At 35.0% G+C, this 16,716-nt stretch overlaps 2 protein-coding genes across 6 annotated transcripts; one reads left to right on the top strand and one right to left on the bottom strand.

Moving 5' to 3' along the window:
• The first annotated feature begins 4,190 nt into the window (after window positions 1–4,190).
• On the top strand, window positions 4,191–10,913 carry LOC113709438 (uncharacterized). 5 transcript variants are annotated; one of them, XM_027232203.2, is made up of 4 exons: window positions 4,191–6,371; window positions 7,718–7,798; window positions 7,951–8,035; window positions 9,694–10,913. In XM_027232203.2, the coding sequence occupies exon 1, from the start codon at window positions 4,333–4,335 to the stop codon at window positions 6,361–6,363; it is 2,031 nt and encodes a 676-aa protein (XP_027088004.2). In that variant the 5' UTR covers window positions 4,191–4,332; the 3' UTR covers window positions 6,364–6,371; window positions 7,718–7,798; window positions 7,951–8,035; window positions 9,694–10,913. The 5 variants fall into 5 exon arrangements, with proteins under 5 accessions (XP_027088004.2, XP_027088002.2, XP_027088003.2 ...); XM_027232201.2 differs by having other exon boundaries at window positions 9,652–10,913; XM_027232202.2 differs by having other exon boundaries at window positions 9,370–9,743.
• Window positions 10,914–12,500: 1,587 nt separating this feature from the next.
• On the bottom strand, window positions 12,501–14,762 carry LOC113710532 (cationic amino acid transporter 5-like). The gene has a single exon (XM_072066048.1). It carries the CDS (start codon window positions 14,541–14,543, stop codon window positions 12,780–12,782), a length of 1,764 nt encoding a protein of 587 aa, XP_071922149.1. The 5' UTR covers window positions 14,544–14,762; the 3' UTR covers window positions 12,501–12,779.
• Window positions 14,763–16,716: the final 1,954 nt, after the last annotated feature.

Raw genomic sequence — 16,716 nt, 5'->3', positions numbered from 1 at the left:
TTTTCCATCATAATTGCCATTAATCACTCAAAATTAAGAAAATTAATTGTTCAAATTTGTTTTCAGGACATTGTGGACCAAAAATGTAACTCAAAAGGGGAAAAAACTTTTTTCTTTGATTTGCCCCAAGGAAAAAAAATAAAGAAAACGAAAGAAAAGCCAAACTTGGCAGTGGACTGCAAAAGTTGTCAACAATGAGTTCTATTGTTTTTCCTTTTCTATATTTTGTCAATATTCAATTTCACCTAAAGAAGAAAAATTGTAGGTAAAAATCGTTCAAAGCGTCATTCACATTTTACAAAATGATTTTTTTCGTCCTTTACTTTTAAAAATATTCTTTTATATCCCTTACAAATTCATATTGGTCAATTTGATCCCTACCTAAATTTCTGACTAATTTTTGGTCGGAATCCACCACATGCCTTGCACATGATCATTTTTTAAGAACAAAATTATCAAATCAAAATTTATGTAATCCGATCCATAGTCCCTTATATTTCATAAAATGAATTTTTTCATCCCTCACATTTTACAAAATAATTTTTTCATCCCTCATTGATCATGTGTATGAATAAATTTTTTTAAAACTCATGTATATATCTATTTAATTTAACCTGAACAATACAAATAGTATATAATATATCTATATTTGATTTCGCCTGAACGTACTGCTCAGGTGAAATTAAATAGATGTATATATAGGGTTTTAACAAATTTTGTTAATTTTTCACTCATATTCATTTCCTTTTACTCGAAAATTGAAAACAAAGAAAACATTTAATTCTAAACATTATCAAATGTTTATAATGAATTAAATTTGGACAAAAAAATAAATAAAGGAAAAGTATAACAAAAAGAAATAGGTGATTGACACTTTCAAATTTTAAAACAATCACACAATAAGAAATTCAACTGTTAGTCTTAAAAGTGATGAGTATGATTGTAATTTATTAGTATGACTATAAAATTTGAATTAGGATCGATTAATTAGATGGTCTTATTACGCAACTCAATAAATAAATTATTATCAAAAGAGAAAAGGTCACAAATATTGAAAGGATTCATATAGTGAAATCAAATAGATATATATGTGTTTAAAACAAAATTGTTAAATTTAAATCCATGTATATATCTATTGAATAGTATGTATACAACTATAATTAATCTGTTTAGATAAAATCAAATAGAAATATATTATATGCTATTCGTATTATTCAAGTGAAATCAAATAGATATATACATGGATTAAAAAAATTATTCATATGCATGGTCAATGAGAAATAAAAAAATTCATTTTACAAAATATGAGAGATGAAAAAATTTATTTTGTGAAATATGAGGAACGAAACAATTTATTTTGTGAAATGTAAAGAATTATAGATCAAATTATATAAATTTTGATTTGACAATTTTACTCATAAAAAAATGATTATATGCAAGGCATGTGATGAATTTCAATAAAAAAAACTAGTCAAAAACTTAGATAGGGACCAAATTTAACCATTATGAATTTATAAGGAATATAAAATTATACTTTTAAAAATGAAAAACGAAAAAAGTCATTTTATAAAATGTGAGATACTTTTGAACATTTTCCCAAATTATAGTATTCACTTCACTTTTGTGCTTATTTTCTTAAGGGTTATTATCATTTTACCCCCTTAAACTATATCACTACTAGCAGTTTACCCCATAATGTTATTTTTTAGTCATTTCACCCCCATAAGTAATTCAACTCAACATGTTAAGCAATTTTGGACAAAAATAACCTTTTATTCTATAGCATTACTACATTGTTATTATTATTTTATTCCTTTAAATTATAGTGATATAATCGATTTAATTTCTAACATTATTTTTTTGAAATTTTATTTCAGCGTTAATCTAATTAGTATGGTCAAAAAATTTTAAATATATTTACCCTTATATAGATAATTAAAAATAAAAATTTAGAATGATTATTCTTCTTTTTTTTCACTTTAAGAGATCCAAAAATATAAAAATAAAAGGATTTTCTCAAATTTCTTTTTTCACACTTATTAATATTAGAAAAAAAAAGAGATAGGAAAGAAAGAGACAGAAAATTAGATTTTGTAAAGAAAAAATAAAAAAGGTCTAACATTATCATATTAATTTAAGGTTGTTGGAAAGGATTGAAATCTGGTGGTAAACAGTAAAGTGAAATAATTTTAAAATAATAAAAGTATTTAATTCTTTCTTATTTGTATTTTCTAAAAAAAGAATTGAGCTCTCTCTATCTATCTTTTTTTCCCTGTCTCCCTCCCTCTCCCTATCTTTCTATTTTTTTAATATTAGTAAGATTGTCAAAAAGAAAGAAATTAATATTTTAACCTTTTTTCTTGATACTAAAGAGGAGTAGAGTCACTCTAAATTTTTTTATTATTTTTATTATACAAAGATGAGGGTACTTTTTTTTTAAGTTTTTTAACTTGTTAAGTTGGTTTAATAATTGGATAAATGTCCAAAAAATAACTCCATGGGGTAAATTGATAATGAGACTATAGTTTATAGGGATAAAATGATAATAACTTTAAGGGTTAAATTTGTCTTTTTACTTTAATTAACAAACTCCGTTAAGTTTGACTATTAGTTTTAAGGGATAATTTCAGAAACATTCCCTGAGGTTTCTGACACTTTCACTGGCACCCCCTGAGGTTCTCAAAATTTCACTGACCTCCTTTGATAGAAAATTGGGCCCCTTTGCTGACATCATGAAGGCCAAAATTACAAATATATCCTATGAAGTTGGATTTTATTACTGAAGATGGAGTGTATTACTACCGTTTAGTTGGAGAAAAAGGCATCTAAAGTGATTAATCAAGCTTAATAACAATAACACAAACTTGATGGCTAATACATGAATTAAAGCTGGATTAGGGAGTAAGGCGCCATTTTTGTGCCTGCTGTGAATATATAAATGTTTTTAAGTAAAATTCAAAAAATGTTACAGTAACTTCTTACGAAAAAAAACTAGTAGGTTATCTATTTAACATAAATTAAATATTTTTTAAAAAAGAAATATCCCATAAAGTACCAACTCTTTATGGCTTTTCTCTATTACATGAACCAAGTACCAGGTTTTATGGACATTTTATTCTGAATCATTTAATTTATGTTAAGTTCATAAATATTTGCAAATAAAATTCAAAAGCCGTTACACAAGTATTTTTAAGAAAGGAAAAGTAGCATGTTTTGTATTTAATATAAATGAAGTATGTGAAAGTAAAAAAAAATTTCCATAACATACAAGTTCTTTACGAGTTTCTTCTATTGTATGGAAAGTACTAGCTATTTATGAGCAATTTAATTTGCATCATTTAATTTATATTAAATACATAAATGTTTACAAGTGAAATTCAAAAATTGTTACACTAATATTATTACGAAAGGGAAACTACTAGGTTTTGTATTTAACATAAATTAAATACGTGAAAGTAAAAAAATAAATTACCCACTTTTTACTAGCTCTTTACGAGTTTCTTCTATTATATGAATAAATTACTAGCTATTTATAGGCATTTTACTCTGAATCATTTAATTTATATTAAATATACAAATGGTTGTAAGTAAAATTCAAAAAGTATTACACTCATATTTTTACGAAAGGAAAACTGGTAGGTTCTGTATTTAACATAAATTAATTATGTGAAAGTAATACTCGCAGGTAATTTAATTAGTTTAATTAGTTACTTAAGTTATGTTAAATAGATAACATACTAGTTGACTTAAGATTTATGAAAACCGGCATTTTCCCTGGCACATCTAGTGCTTACAATTTTTTGTATTGTACTTACACCCCCTCAACTTCAGTAATCATTCTAATAATTTATTATTCTTTCAATCTTCTACTAATACAAGGAGCAAAGGGGCAGCCATGGAATAAAAATTCCTTCTCACACATGAAAATAATATTTTAATCAGATTTGGACTGCATTGTTGCCAAAAACTCAAAAGCAAGGGAGGTCAGTGAAATTTTGAGAACCTCAAGGGGTGCCAGTGAAAGTGTCAGAAACCTCAGGGAAGGTTTCTGAAATTATCCCTAGTTTTAAGGGTAAAGTAACTAAAAGATAATAACCCTTTTCTTAAGGGAAAATTAACAGTGGCATCGAACGTTAAACGGGTAAAGTGATAATAACCCTTTTCTTAATTTCTTTACTTTGAGTGTTGATGCAGAGGGAAACTCGAGGTTCAGTCGCCCAGGTGCTTCAAAAATCCGGCACCCGCTCTCTCCTCCTCCTTTCCCACCTTCGTCGGCCTCTTTTGATTCCATGAAGCTTGATTTCTATCAAGAAAGCTAGAGCCCACAAAGGCATGCCCGCCAAGGCCTTTGCTTCAAAGCGGCTTGGCTTCAACCTCAGTTCAATCCCTTGTAAGTCTTCTCCCCATTTCTTGATTCATTGCCCCTTTTCAGCTCTCCCAAACCCACTTTCTGAAACTGAAGGATCCCGCGAAAAAGATGATCTTTCCATTGATTCCCCCAATGCTTGCAAAGTTTTTAAGCCACCCCAGAAAGTTACAGGTGAATTTAGAGTTGAGCAGCCCCCAATTTCTCATAAGCTGTTTAAATATGCTCAGAAATCGGGTTCTTATAAAAGGGGTGATTCCACATTCTATTCGCTTATCGAGAACTATGCTAAAAATGGGGACTTTAAGTCTTTGGAAATGGTTTTTGGTAGAATGAAAAGTGAAAGGAGAGCTTTTGTAGAGAAGAATTTTATAGTAGTTTTTAGGGCTTATGGAAACGCCCATTTGCCGGAAAAGGCGCTAGAGTTGTTTGATAGAATGGTGGATGAGTTTCACTGTAAAAGAACTGTAAAGTCTTTTAATTCTGTTCTCAACGTAATAATTCAAGAGGGTTTATATTATCGTGCATTGGATTTTCATTCTTATGTTATTAATAAGAAGGGTATTAGGCCGAATGTTTTGACTTTTAATTTAGTTATTAAAGCAATGTGTAAGGCAGGGTTGGTCGATAGAGGAGTGGAGACATTTAGGGAAATGCCATCTTGGAAATGTGAACCGGATGTTTTTACTTATTGTACTTTGATGGATGGGTTGTGCAAGGAAGATAGGATTGATGAGTCGGTGGCATTGTTGGATGAGATGCAAATAGAGGGTTGTTTTCCGAATCCAGCAACATTTAATGTGTTGATCAATGGGCTTTGTAAAAAAGGTGACTTGGCTCGAGCAGCAAAGCTTGTGGAAAATATGTTTCTTAAAGGTTGTATTCCAAATGAAGTTACTTATAATACTCTTATACATGGTTTATGCCTTCAAGGGAAATTGGATAAGGCAATTAGTTTGTTGGGTAGGATGGTAGCAAATAAATATGTTCCCAATGATGTTACATATGGGACTATTATCAATGGCCTTGTTAAGAAAGGAAGAGCTGTTGATGGTGCAGACGTCCTGATGGCCATGGAGGAAAGGGGGCAGCAGGGAAATGATTACATTTACTCAACACTTATTTGTGGGTTGTTCAAGGAGGGGAAATCTGTAGAGGCACTGAATATGTGGAAGCAAATGATGGAAAAAGGATGGAAACCGAATACAGTTGTTTATAGTGTTCTTATAGATGGTTTATGTAAGGAAGGAAAACCTTTTGAAGCTAAGGAAGTTCTTTCTCAGATGGTTAATATAGGTTGTGAACCAAATGCATATACCTATAGCTCCTTGATGAAGGGATTTTTCAAAAATGGCAAAAGTGATATGGCAATTCTAGTATGGAAAGAAATGAGAGAGAGAAATTGCCCCTATAATGGAGTTTGCTACAGCGTACTTATTCATGGACTCTGTGAGGATGGGAAGCTGAAGGAGGCAATGATGGTGTGGGGGCAGATGTTGGGTAAAGGATACAACCCTGATGTGGTCGCTTATACCTCAATTATATATGGCCTGTGCAACAATGGTTCAGTAGAGCAGGGCTTGAAACTTTTTAACGAGATGCTTTGTAAGCATTCTGATTCTCAACCTGACATAATCACTTATAACATACTTCTTACTGCTTTGTGCAAGCAAGATAGGATTACCCGTGCCATTGATCTCCTGAATAATATGTTAGATAGAGGATGTGATCCTGACACTGTGACATGTAACATTATTTTGACAATTGTAAAGGAGAAAATAAATCCATCTCAGGATGTGACAGAATTTTTGGATGAGCTAGTTTTACGGCTGTACAAGCGACAAAGAATTGCTGGAGCATCCAAAGTCATTGAAGTGATGCTTCAAAAGTATCTTCATCCCAAAGCATGCAATTGGGAACTTATTATTCAAGAGTTGTGCAAGCCAAAGAAGATTCATGCAGCCATCAACAAGTGTTGGAATAACTTGTTTGGCTGATCTGAGGGGTAAACTTAATTCCTTCACTCTACTATTTTGTTACTTGTTTTTCAATTTCAAAGAGAGATAATGTGTTCCAATAGTCTGTTACAATAGCTCCATACCTGTAAAGTTCCTTTTCCTCAGGAAATCTGGAAGTTTCATTTATCTACTTTTGGCTTGGCGGAATTGTCAAAGAATAAGAAAGTTATCTTGTTAATCTTCCGGTGATATGTCAGTGTCAGGAATAGCATTTACAAATTCATGATAAGAGATAATACTTCGGAAAAGCAGTCATAGTTAAAATGCCTATGCTGATTAGTAACTAGCTAGGGTCTGTCAGTAAATATCTATAGAGGTGACAGAACTGGCAATCTACGATAGAATAATGGTCATCCATGATCTAGGTGCTTCCAGTCCAATAGCTCGTATTCAGTGTGGATATATGTAAGATATAAGTATTAAATTTACATAAACCTCAATTTGAGCAACTAGAAATGCTACTTTCTTTTTTTCTTTTTAGCAGGAATAGTGCTAATTTTTTTATGGAAAAACAACCATGTTCAGATCAAAGACTTGATTTTGCTAACACGGAGTGTTGATAAGGGATACTCTATAAGAACATAATATGCTGGAATTATCTTCTCCCCTACCTCAACTTTTCTTCATGTAAGAAAGCCACTTGTTGATGGATGTTTAGGGGTTTGTCGCATTACCTTATTGCATTGTCACAAAAAAGTTTCTCGTTTCAATGATTAGGGTCACTTTTTCCTTCTTTGAAGACTTTTTAGGAGTATTAGGACGGTGCAAGGCAATAGATTACAAAAACTAAACTGGTTGAAGAGATGGTACTGGGACCCTCCCAATTTTGAAATTGAGCATTAATCTGATAAATGGGACTCGCATAGTAGAAGAAAATAAAATTGAATCAACTACGAAAAGATCCTTTAAACAAGATGAAAGGTAGCAAACCCTAAAGTATTAAGCTTTATCGTTTCATATGACAAGCCATCAAGTTCCAAATTTCTATAATGCTGCATATCAGAAACAGGCCAATGCATCTTGAGTAGATTACCTATTTGTTATCACTGCATAATGACTCTTTTACTTAAGTCGGATACTCAGAGTCTTCTTAGTTTTGCAGATTTATTGAGTTTTGGTGGAAATATTCCATCATGATAGTGATCCTGAAAACACTCTCTGAAAAGTTAATAGATTTTAGTGTTTTCTTGTGCTCCGGGTGATTGAAGAGTTTCTATTGATGATAGTCTTTTCATCTTAGACATCACGTTTATGGTAATTATACAAACAATGGTCTGTGAAAAATGTATATAATTTAAAGCATCTCACCATGAATAATACTATCAACATGCAGGGGTTATTCAGTTGGCCGATGGTCTAAAGCTTCTGGGCTGTGTGAGAGACTTTTGTGAAAACACTCTCCTGTGTTTCAGAGGTTAGTTCACACTTTAAGCTGTAAGCATGTTTAATTAGACTCTATTATGTCTATCCAGGATGCATTTCTCTTTGGATTTTCTTCTCCTCTTTTGGTTCAATCTCTTTCCCTACATTGATGGTTTGTTAAGCCTTCATTATTATACATCTCAGTATGCCATATGCCTCCAAGCTGAAGATTATGGAGATAAGAGGTTGTTCAAGAGAAATTTGCAGGCCTTGTATTTTCCTGGTGAAGGTAACTTTTGCCTAACCTATCTTCATAAATTTCTTATTCCTGCAAGTTTTATACCTTGTAATTTTTCATTTTTGTGCTTATATATGCTTTCCTGATGGATATTTTTTGATCTAATCTGTGTAACTTGAAGTTTCAAAGGGTTTCAATGTGTCTCAAGTCATAAAACTTACCAAATGGCGCAATAAGTTGGAATCCTATTACATCATATAAGAAGATGATAGAACAAGACTTGAGCTTCGAGATGCCATCAGCAGTAGTTCCACTTGGACATGTTGGAACTTCAAAAGATGCTGCTGAGTATAACTAAGACATGGAATTTCAAAAGATGCTGTCAACACTAGTTCCACCAGAAGTAGATTTTTAAGCTACATAAGTGAATGGGCTATCAATTTTCAAGTCAGTTTTGCTTAGATTTAGATGAAACCTTAAGCTGAATTTGACTTGTTATTTTCTCGGACACCACTAAGACATAAAAAGTTATGAGTACGGTACTTAGGTTACTGGGAAAACTGATACTGTGAACTTTTGCTTTGAATTTTTTTCCATCTCTTTTCGTGCAAGCTTAATTTATTGGCTGCGTTATTCAGTGTGACATAATTTTTTTTTTCAAAAAAAGGGCTTGAAAAATGAAAAGACGAAGGGGATTCCCTTTGCTGGCCAGGCACTAACGTGATGCATGATTGCACAAAAAATATGTTTATAAAGAAAAAGAAAACAACATATTATACGAACTAAGTGTTGCTGAATGCCCCAGTAAAAGTTCAAGCGGAGGAGTTCCAGAAAACAATGATCATAAAATGGCTTTCATGGTGAAGTGAATGGTCTGTGTCCTGTTAGGAACATAATTAGATGCATGCATGGCTCTGTTTTACCATGGTGCTGCTTATGTTTTGTGTCGTCAAGTGAGTGTCATATGCATTATTGGACTATGAGCCATGTGGAATATCCCCTAATTATGTGCTTTTACTTGACATGTTTTTATTTATTTTACCTTTTTTTCCCTGTTTCTTGAGAAATGGAAATATATTATATCTTTATGAACTTTTGGCATTTACTATTATCTAAAGAAATATAATGCTTGTTGAACATATAATATAAAATGCACATGGTGAAGTCCATAGAGTTAAAATTTGGACACCTTTTGGGAGGGAAAGATATGTAGTGTATTTTCACAATTTGCACAGCTTCAACTATCGTTGCCATCACATATATGAATAACAAATTGGCTCGCCAAATCTGATATATTGACCACAAAAACAAGTACTTGAATTGAATTGATGCTCAAAAGAGTTTTGAACTCATTGCTGAAACCACCAATTACCTCTGCTTGCCAGGAACATATCCCTATTGTAAAGCAGGTGCATTTGCAGCTTTTTTCTCCAGATCTCCAGCTACCTATGTAGACAGAATTAAAAAATTGACTCTGTTGTCAAATACAGCTACAGTTATCATTTTGCAAAAGAAAACCTTTTCAGGTTATTGTTGATTTGTAATGAGAATTCTATCATACTGGTCAAGAAATATATTTATCTTGCTTTAGATCAATCGCTTATGTGCAATTTGTACTTCAAATTAGCTATCTTCTGTTCATTGACTAGTTCTTAAATCATATTTAGATTCCTGATTTGAGCTTGGTTTTTGGCTGGGATTATGGCTAGTACTAAAAGCCATACAGAAGGAGGAAAGGACTTATAAGATGCAACCAAAATCCAGTGAAGAATAAATTCTTTGTGAATGATCAAAGAATCCCTGCTGAAAAAGTGCATAATTTCTACTGGCATGAGGAGGGAGATGAGGCATGCAACGGTTCTCCTCGATTTTGTTGAAGGTATTAGAACATCAGAAGGAAAGGAAAGGACTTATAAGATGCAACCAAAATCCGGTGAAGAATAAATTCTTTGTGGATGATCAAAGAATCCCTGCTGAAAAAGTGCATAATTTCTACTGGCATGAGGAGGGAGATGAGGCATGCAACGGTTCTCCTCGATTTTGTTGAAGGTATTAGAACATCAGAAGGAAAGGAAAGGACTTATAAGATGCAACCAAAATCCGGTGAAGAATAAATTCTTTGTGAATGATCAAAGAATCCCTGCTGAAAAAGTGCATAATTTCTACTGGCATGAGGATGGAGATGAGGCATGCAACGGTTCTTATTGATTTTTTTGAAGGTATTAGAACATCAGAAATCGCCTATATTGGTAATAATTGTATTGCTCCCTCTAACAAATTGAGTACGACCACCCACCCCGGCGTTATGAACCGAAGAAGAAGAGGGAAAATTAGATAAGAGGACGAGCTTGTTAGTCACTGTTTGAAATATTATGTACTTCCTAGTTCAGTAGCGCTCGGGATCCTGAAGGATGCTTTTATGGTGGGCACAGAGTTACTGTCCCTTTGAGGGCATTAACAAGTAAAAGAATATTTCTTATTCTTCGGAGCAACTGTAGCATATCTCATAATGGGAAACCGAAGACAAAAGGGCCAGAGGTGTATCATGCGGAGGATGCTGATTGTTTTGTATACTATTGCAGAGAACAAGGCCTCTTGAATTTGCCTAATACATCCTTGAAGTGCCTTAATTTCGTCAACCTCATTGCAACCTTGCTGAGGTGGAACCAAGAAGTTCAGGCAAATCTTAGTGAAGTTTCTTCGTATTGATTTTGGCAGATGTACATTTTCTAAAAGCTAACTTTGTATTAGAATATTTAGGGAGCTGATTATGAAATTACAGCTGTAGTGTGGTCATTTATGGCCTAGAATTTCAGAAACTTTGTTGAAGCTCAACCTCCCACAAAGGATGAGCTCTTGTAGTAAGAAAAGCTAAGGTCAGAACAAGGCTGAACCAGAATATAAAGCAATTGTGCTCTCTTTCTCCCTCTTTGCACGAGTTCAAATATGAGATACTCGGTTCGATTCAACTCGTTTACAGTTCTAGTCACTTTTGAGGTTAGGGTGGAGTTATTTTCCGGATATAGATTTCTTTGTGGACTACCGATGCTTTTATTGCAGGAATTTTTGGAGCATTTTGATAATTTTTTTTGAAGTGCAGACAAAAATGTCTACACTGTGTGCTAAAAAATTAAAGAAAAAACCTGTAGAATAGGTTGAAATACTACTCAAATCACTTCTCGACTTATGCACTAAAAAGGGAAGATTGCTGTTTAGAAATCATCAGGGGGAAGACCACTGTGAGCGTAGTTTATAGTAAGTCTCCTCTTTTCTCTGTTGGACATGATCATATTCATTTGAATTACAGATTGAAAAGTAAAGCTCTAAGAACCACCTTCTTAATGTACCGCTCAAAAGTGGATTTCTAGTGTTCGCAGCCTTGACAAGCAGCAGCCCATTTTACTAGCAAGTTTCTAACTTTCTCTGGGAAGGAAGCCAACCATTTTCCACTGCAATTACATTGTTGCAAGAGGTACAGACCACTCTTCAGTCCTGGTATTTAATGTACCTCTCCTGGTGTTTAGGGCTAATATGAGGTGATTGAAGCACAACCTTCTCATGCTTCCTTTCCCATAAAAAGGAAAGAACTATAAGTTGATAGAGGCCTCATTATGCCTTCACTGGGGAGCTCAGCCTCAGAGAGCAAGGATCTCAGGGTCAATTCTTCTCAAGAACCTGAAGATTTCTCCTCCTTAAGAGTGGTTTAATAAATGCGACAGTATCCTGGTTCACTTATCACTATCGCTGGTTGTTTCAGATGCATGGCCTAATAGCTTGTATACCTTTGGTATACTGTATTTGTCATGTTACATTGGTTGCTTTCCTCATGCACAAGTCAGATGAATCTGTCTAATAGATACAAAGTGTTCTTTGGCCCCCAAAATCTCTAAAAAAAAAAATTCCTTCCTCTCTGTCTAGGCCTGGTATATGCATTAAGCTAGACAAAGTTTGAGAAATTTCTGGTTTAAAAAGGATAGTTTTTAAACTTTAGTTTCCATCAGACAAGGTTATTATTGTGCCTCTATGCGCTACTTCATGCACAAAAAAATTTAGCTGCGTGTGGCAACCCGCCTGATAGTGTAGAATATTCTTGATTTGCCACCTCCTGGGGTAAAGATTTTTGGTTGGTGGAGAAAACCTCCCAACAACTAGGCCAAGCTGTGTATTGCTTCCTGTTGGCGTAGAGGACTTGAGGGTTTAGAGATTCGGGCAAAATGTACATGTATTAAGACAGAAGAATCAAAGGAAAAGGCATTGATAGAACAAAATTAGCTTTCCAAAGGATGTCAATCTCTTGATTAATGGTAGTCTGATTGGTTTTGCTGTTATCCACATTGAACTGCTGCAGAAATAAGATTGTGCTTATAATGTTTGAAGCACTGTAATACAGCGTTAATTGCTCTGTGACTTGTAAAAATTAATCAATTAGCCATTGAGTTTGAGCATGAAGGGGAAAGATTAATATATGCATCTCGCAATTCACAACCATATCAGCAGCAACTTTACACAACCAGGAAACAAGAAATGGATACCATATCTGCCTTTTAACATTTCTAAGGATACTTCATCCTGAACTTTGCATTGGATAACCACAGCAACAAAGGGTCTGAACAATTGACAAGCACAATTGTTTCAGACAATTGATGGTTATTATTTTGGCTGAACAACATATTCTTTTCCTCAAGTATTAAGATCATTCGCGCGGACAGACACTCTTGGAACGTACACTCGTATATTCTCTGAGCGTATGTAGAACTGGATAACAATAATGAGACTGTATAAAAGTTAATTTAATCTAGGGGTTGGGATTTCCTGTATCTTCTTCATCAACAGTCTTCGACGATTTTTGATGAGCCAAGTCATAAGTAGCATGTAAACCAACAAAGACATAATAAATCAGCATTACCACTGTACATATTCCAAACCTCATGAAAGCCTCAGCACCTAAAGATCCCATGAGAAACAAATTTGTGGCAATGGATAAGGAAGGCAGCCACGGAACAAGTGGAACACCCCAGACCTTTGGAGCTCTCTGCTGTGGCAAGAAAACTGAAATCCCCAGAGTCGCAAAAAACCAAAGAGGAATTGTTATAGTGTAACCCAGCCAACCTTTAGGATTTAAGCCCCAGTAAGCAGAAGTTCCCATGGCGGAAGCAATGATAAGAAGTAAGAAGATCATCAGCTTCAAGGCATCCCTCTGAGGAGTTATTCCTCTTGCATAGTACCTTCTCACAAGAAGGGCAACAGACATCATCATGAAGATAAATAGGGTGCTAACCGATAAGAGACTTGACAGGACACCTAAGCCTGAAAAGAAAGCGATACAGGAACCAGAAATGGTGATCAAAAGAGTAGCATATATAGGAGTTCCTGTCACCGGATGGACAAGTGAAAACCATGGAGGAATCATATGTGCTCGCGCGATGTGAGTAATGTATCGTCCTTGTCCAAGTGCACCCACCAATAAAACAGTGGTCATTCCCTTGAGAGCTCCCAGAGCAACCAGATACTTTGCCCAGTTCATACCCACACTCTGAAATGCAACTGAGTAGGCAGCATTTGGGTCAATATCTGTATACTTCTGCATCATACTAAGTGAAAGTGCCATCAGACAGTATATTACTGTGATCAGTGACATTGATCCAAGCAATCCTAGTGGTATATCTCTTGATGGATTTCTTGTCTCTTCAGCCATAGTTGCTATGTTGTCAAATCCTCCATATGCAAAATATACAATTGCTGCCGCTTGGAAGACCCCTTCAGCACCATGGGGCAAAAAGGGGGACAGATTGGTGGTATCGGCATGAGCAAATCCTGCAATTATAACAAATATAATTACAATGTTGTTGATTGCAGATGCAATCCAATTGAAGTATGAAGTCTTCTTTGTGCTGGTCATGGCAATAGTACTGGCAACTACGAGAACTACAACTGCAATTGGATCTAACAAGTTATATCCATCAGCAAGATTTGTGTGGATACGCAATGAATTGGGATGGCGATTAAGGAGGGTTGTAAAGTATGAAGTCCAAGCTCTTGCTACTGCTGCATTTCCAACCATGCACTCAAGAAGTATATTTCCTGCTGCTATGAAGGCTGCAAAATCGCCTAGTTCTACTCTGAGGTAAGCAAATGACCCTCCAGCAACTGGAATTTCCACTGCAAATTCTGTGTAGCAAAAGACCGAGAGCATTGCAGAAATGCCTGAAGCAACATAGGATAACACAATAGCTGGTCCGGCATGCTTATGAGCTTCCTGGCCAGTGAGTACAAAGATGCCAGCTCCAATAACTGAGCCAAATCCAAACCAGATGAGATCCCACCAACTCAGGCATTTTTTCATGTCATTCTCACTTTCTTTCCTGACCTCCCCAACTTCATTAGCATCATCAGACCGACCTACAAGACGGTCCTTGAATCGAATACCAGTCTGTGATAAGGCAGACCTGTAGTTACTCCAGCTCTGGAAGGATTCTTCAGGAAAGAAGTCTTTTTTGCTCCATCTCCAATAACTCCTTGGTTGAGCCTCATTGATACTTTCTTTTCCCACTGACCCCATTTGCTAGCTTTTCTCAAGTGACTTGCTTTCAAGACTATAGCAAAGCTAGAGCTCAATCTGTTGCTTATTCTATGCTTGTGTTTCTGTTGACATTAGACTTGTAAAGATGCCTATAATCTGTGTCTTGCTCTGTTAAGGCCAATTAATTACAGATATGGGTAATCCAGCAAACAACTTGCAATTTGATATTCTGCGTGAAATAGTCAGATTAAATGCGTTTCTTGTCTTCTTCTATTGATTTTCCAAGATCCTGTCCTCTTTAATTTTTTCTATTTTCTCTAGTGTCATCTGATGTGGACAGAGGACCACCCACAATATCTCATCCTCATTGCTGGGTGCTTTGAATTGCGGTGGGTTTGCCTTCTTTTATTACACGCGTCCAAGCTGTGTGGTTCCTCTCATTGTTTGGCCAAATGCATCGTGGTATCTTGTCAAGTTGATTATAACCTTCTCAATTATAAGCCTAAGTTGTGGGAGATGCATGCAATTCTGCAGAGTTTCACACCTCCAAATAGAAGTCAAGACTCATGACGTATTCTTGATTGGTTCAAGAGTTAAAATCACTCTTTTTCAAGAGTTAAAAAGACTTCAGCGTGATTGTCTTGCTATCTGTTCATTTCCACAAAGCATTTAATTTATTTTTGGCTGTGGAAAAGTTTGAACTGGTAGCTTTCATATTTTAAGGCTATTTTATCCAATATTCAGGAGTTATAGTGCTCAATTTTCTGGTTCATATTGCTTTCCTTCATTTCATATTATTTCGATTTCTTGTTTCTTTGGGGTCAGTTGCTTTCCACCTCTTAACTTTTTCAGCCATAACAATCTGAGAACGTTAGACCCAAAGATGGTTTGAACCCAAAAAATTATAAGCAAGTGGCATGCTCAGATTCATGTGCATGCTTGCTCTTAAAGAATCCAAGGACGAGAAGACAAAAGTGACAGCCAAGAATCTGAACTTATCCTTAATATTTTTCTTTGCAATCGATCATGATTAGACTAGTAGACCAAGACAGTAATCATGGTTCATGGAAGAAAACGTTCATATGACATTAACTTTTCTTTCTTTTCCTGTCCAGTTCCATACTCAGTACCTTATTTATGTGGGGTGAACCACATTAAGAACTGTCTTTGACTTGTCAGGCCTCCTGCATTATCTTGAAAAGAACGAAGAGTCACTATCTTGCCGTCCCTTGATGTCTTGTCTTCTTCTTTTCCCCTCAATTCCTGAAAATCCCATATTCCTAACCATTTTGCCTACGACCACTCTAATTTGGGACAATGAGAGATTATGTATGATGTTAATGACTTGTCTGTTGTCTGTATTGAAACATGGCTGCCAAGATGATCATGACCATTTCACACCAAATAAAAATTAAAGAGCAAAAAATAAAAAATAAAAAGAAAGCGGGATCAGATGCCCATAAAACTATTTTGGATTTAAAATTAAAAAAAAAAAAAATGACCCCTAATTGGGTTCAATTATTTTCAGTACTCTCTGTATCAGTGTCCAGTGAAAACGTTAATGATGTAGCTAATCATGCTCATTCATGACATATTTTCTTGGAATCCAGCCTAATTTTTTTCTGAATGTATATAGGAATATGATAACAATAATGAGACTCCTGTATATGAAAATTTAGTTTGGGGCAGGTTTGGTTTTTCTGTATTTTCTTCATCAACAATCTCCATAGATTTTTTATGAGCCAGGTCAATCAGATAATGACACAGGGATCAAATTCAACATTTTGGGGTTGGTTTGGTTTTTCTGCATTTTCTTCATCAACAATCTCCATAGATTTTTTATGAGCCAGGTCAAAAGTGGCATGTAGACCGACAAAGACATAGTAAATCAGAAGCAACATGAAGGCAGCATGAAGATATTTTCTTCCATCCACGCTTTCAAGAAGTATATTTGCTGCTGCTATGAAGGCTGCAGAGTCTCCTAGTTCTACTCTCAGATAAGCAAATGACCCCCAGCTACCGGAATTTCTACTGCAAATTCTGTGTAGCAGAAGACTGAGAGCATTGCTGAAATGCCAGAAGCAACATAGGACAAGACAATAGCTGATCCAGCATGATTGTGAGCTTCCTGGCCAGTGAGCACAAAGATGCCAGCTCCAATTAACTGAGCCAATACAAACCAGATGAGATCCCACCAACTCAGGCTTGTTTG

This window comes from Coffea arabica, chromosome 9e (assembly GCF_036785885.1).
Source record: "Coffea arabica cultivar ET-39 chromosome 9e, Coffea Arabica ET-39 HiFi, whole genome shotgun sequence".
NCBI classification, from domain to species: Eukaryota; Viridiplantae; Streptophyta; class Magnoliopsida; order Gentianales; family Rubiaceae; genus Coffea; species Coffea arabica.
Note: the sequence above shows the minus strand (reverse complement) of the source record. Positions and strands in the feature narration are given on the sequence as shown.